At 51.7% G+C, this 3,548-nt stretch overlaps 1 protein-coding gene across 1 annotated transcript in view; it reads left to right on the forward strand.

The window, feature by feature from the left end:
* The window catches only part of Prkaca (protein kinase cAMP-activated catalytic subunit alpha), a 23,027-nt gene extending 20,009 nt beyond the window's left edge, over nt 1-3,018 (forward strand). Inside the window, exons 9-10 of the mRNA XM_005370922.3 lie at nt 1,334-1,498; nt 1,859-3,018. Of these exons, the coding sequence (XP_005370979.1) occupies nt 1,334-1,498; nt 1,859-1,984 (291 nt within the window). The 3' untranslated portion in view covers nt 1,985-3,018. The remainder of the gene's footprint in view (nt 1-1,333; nt 1,499-1,858) is intronic.
* Nucleotides 3,019-3,548: the final 530 nt, after the last annotated feature.

Genomic DNA, 3,548 nt, shown 5'->3' on the forward strand with positions numbered 1-3,548 from the left:
TCTCCAGCCCCCCTTTTTAACTTTTTTATTGAGCTATACATTTTTCTCCACTCCCCTCCCTATGTATACAGTATTCTGTCTGCATGTATGCCTACAGGTCAGAAGAGGGCACCAAATCTCATTACAGATAGTTATGAGCCACCATGTGGTTGCTGGGAATTGAACTCAGGACCTTTGGAAGAACAGCCAGTGCTTTTAACCTTAGAGTCATCTCTCCAGCCCTGGAAGTAGTTCTTACCTGTATAAATCCAGAGGCTGTACAGGGATGTGCAGAGCCTCTGGAGGTGGATGGCTGGAAGAACTGGCCCTGAAGGAATGCCGAGTGAGAAAGGAAATATCCTTACTTCAGAAGCCCTCAGACTCCAGCAGAGCTGGCTGAAGAATTCTAGACAAGGATCTAAGTCTTCAGACCTGAGATAAACCTACAGTTGTTTCCTGTGACCTTGGGATAGTTGATTCTCAGCACTTACCCAGAATTTCTAAACCAGCAAACCCAGAGGGGACTCAGCATATAAATATTTTTTGTTTGCATGGCTGCTAGGGCCTAAAGGCAGAGTACTGTGTGCGGTGAGCTACTGACCTGCTACAGCGTAGTAGGCTAGCTCCAACAGCCATTTCTGTTTACTTTAGTTTTTCAGTTATGTGTATATTTGTGTGTCTGTAGGTGTGTACACATAGTGTAGGTACCCTTGTAGGCCAAAGGCATTGGATCCCCTGAGGCTGGAGTTACAGGTGGTTGTGAGCCACCATGTGGGTCCTCTCCAAGACCAGAGCCATCCATCGGTCCAACAATGAGCCTTCTTTTTTAAAATTCCTTTCTTTCTTTTGAGGCAAGGTTTTATGTAGCCTTGGCTGGTCTGGAACTTACTGTGTAGATCATGCTGGCCTTAAATAACTCAATCACAAAGACCTGCCTGCCTCTGCCTGAGGGCTGGGATTATAAGCGAGGGCCACCACACTCCAGCAAGCCATTTTAACAGATTTTCCCCTGTAGGACTGTTAGATAAGACAGGTACCATCCAGCCAGAGTGTAATGATAAACGCCTGAAGTTCTCACACTCGGATGTTCAAGGCCCAGCTTAGCTACACGTTAAGGTCCTGTTGTGCATGGTGTGGTGGAGCTCAGATTTAATCCCAGCACTGGGAAGGCAGATGCAGGTAGATTTCTGAGTTCCAGGATAGCCAGGCCTACTCAGAAGCCATGGCTACTCAGAGATATCATGTGTGTATGGTTTTTTTTTGGGGGGGGTACTGTCTCAAAAAGTGGAAAAGGCAACATTGTGTACCCCTGAATCTGTGAGCAGCACCCCATTCTATCTGCACCCCCTTCCAGGTGCGGTTCCCATCCCACTTCAGCTCTGACTTGAAGGACCTGCTACGGAACCTTCTGCAGGTGGATCTTACCAAGCGCTTTGGGAACCTCAAGAATGGCGTCAATGACATTAAGAACCACAAGTGGTTTGCCACGACTGACTGGATTGCCATCTATCAGAGAAAGGTGGGTTTCATTTTTCCCAGCATGTCCAGAATTGGGGAAAGGGAAGGAGACAGTGACGGGATCTTGTGAATGGCCTGTTAAGCCCAGGATCAAACACCAAAAGCCTCTCTGGAGCTGGTAAGGGACTGGGCATGGGATGCTGGGGTCTTCTGGCCACTCTGTGGTCTTGGGCAGGAAATATTCTCTGGGAAATGACTTCCATTTGGTAAGTTGGGATGCAAAGAAGACACGGTGCCCTAACGTTGAGCACAGGCCTGGGCCACTGCAGTGTCTCCTGAATTAATTAGGCCATTCATCCTTATAGTTGTACTGGTGTGAGGTCAGCTAATGAGCTCTGGGCGATTCTCGATCCCTCTCCAGGTGGAAGCTCCCTTCATACCAAAGTTTAAAGGCCCTGGGGACACGAGTAACTTTGACGACTATGAGGAGGAAGAGATCCGGGTCTCCATCAATGAGAAATGTGGCAAGGAGTTTACTGAGTTTTAGGGGTGTGCTTGTGCCCCGTGGGTTTTCTTTCATTCTTTCTTTTTTTTTTTTTTTTTCTTTCTGGTTGGGGGTGGGAGGGTTGGATCGAACAGCCAGAGGGCCCTAGAGTTCCATGCATCTAAATTAACACCCACTCCACACCCCCAGGTTAGGGAGAGCAGGAGAGCCAGATATGGGGAAGGGGCAACATCAGCTGCTCCCCTTCTCCCCACACATCTCTGCCTGTTTTCAATGGATTTCTCAGCGCCAGTCACACCCAGTCTTACTGGTGTATCCAAGGGCAGGGTCTGGAAAGAGGGGCGCAAATTTGCCCCAGCCTCCACCCCCAAGCCAGCACTGGACACTAAGAACGAACAGAAAAGCCAACCTTCCCTTCCATGCAGTCCTACGTGGAAAGGGAGATTTTAGTCACATGTACAGAGGGCTGCTTGCTAGTAGGTTTTTTTTCTTTTTTCTTTTTCTTTTTTTTTTAAAATTTTCATTTAAATTAAGTTCCACCAGTGCCTCCCACCCTCCAAAGTGTCCCACCCCTCCCAAAACCCCTCTCCACTCCCCAAATCCACTCTGATGAGGCCGGGGTAGCCAACTGACTCTTGTCAAGGAAGGAACTGGGCTTTGAACCTCGCCCTGTGCTGCTAGCTTCCCGGCCCCCCCTCTCCAGGGGTCTCATGCCAATTCTTCCGCGCATCAGCCCCCTTAAGAAGCCCCTCCCGATCCTGGGCGCCTCACTTCTAGCTTAGCTGTCAGCTGTCCACCTCTTGCTGTGCATCCCCACTCACTGCACCCCCAAGTCTGATTGTGCTTTTCTCTCAATAGAAAGGTGGGGAGCGACTGGGAAATTATCCCAGTTATCCCTGTGTTTGTCCCTCTTGTAACTTCTCCCAAACAGGAGGAGCTCTCAGGCCTGGGTGGGGGTCCCGGGTGGGCGAGGGGGGCCGTTCTACCTGTGTGCTGGAAGGATGAGACTTCCTCTTGAACAGTGTGCTGTTGTAAACATATTTGAAAACTATTACCAATAAAGTTTTGTTTTAAAATAAAAGTGTCGCTGGTATTCCTGACTTCGATCACACCGTCACACCCTCGGGGTGTTGGAAAGGGAATTTCGGACCTCAGCGTCCAGGCTCTGGAGACCCCAGCTCGGGGACCCTGGAGAAACCGGGCTTAGCTGGAATTCCTGCACTTCCTCTGCCCCGCCAGAGAAAGGAGGGGTGGGGTGGGCAAACTGTCCTTTGACCCTGAGTTCGGGGGTCCTCAAATCTGCTCGCACCCCTACTTCGTGGACCGAAGGGGCACTGGAGGGAGGTGCCCGGACCGGTACGGCCGAACTGCAGCGAGATCGGCCGGGTAGAAGGAGAAGGGGAAACCCGCACGCCCCCAAGCCTTCATCTAGGTGCGGCAGGGCCGCTGGTGAGCTCTCCGCGGCTCCCCAGAAGCGCGGCGCGTCGGGCCGCGGCGCGGCTAGTTCCCGGTAAGTGCGGTCCCGAGAGCGCTGCGCGCGGAGAGGCGTGGAGAGGGGGCTGGGCGCCGAGGACGTCTGGGTCCCGCGCCCAATGGCTGGAGGGCG

This window comes from Microtus ochrogaster, unplaced genomic scaffold (assembly GCF_000317375.1).
Source record: "Microtus ochrogaster isolate Prairie Vole_2 unplaced genomic scaffold, MicOch1.0 UNK90, whole genome shotgun sequence".
NCBI lineage: Eukaryota > Metazoa > Chordata > Mammalia > Rodentia > Cricetidae > Microtus > Microtus ochrogaster.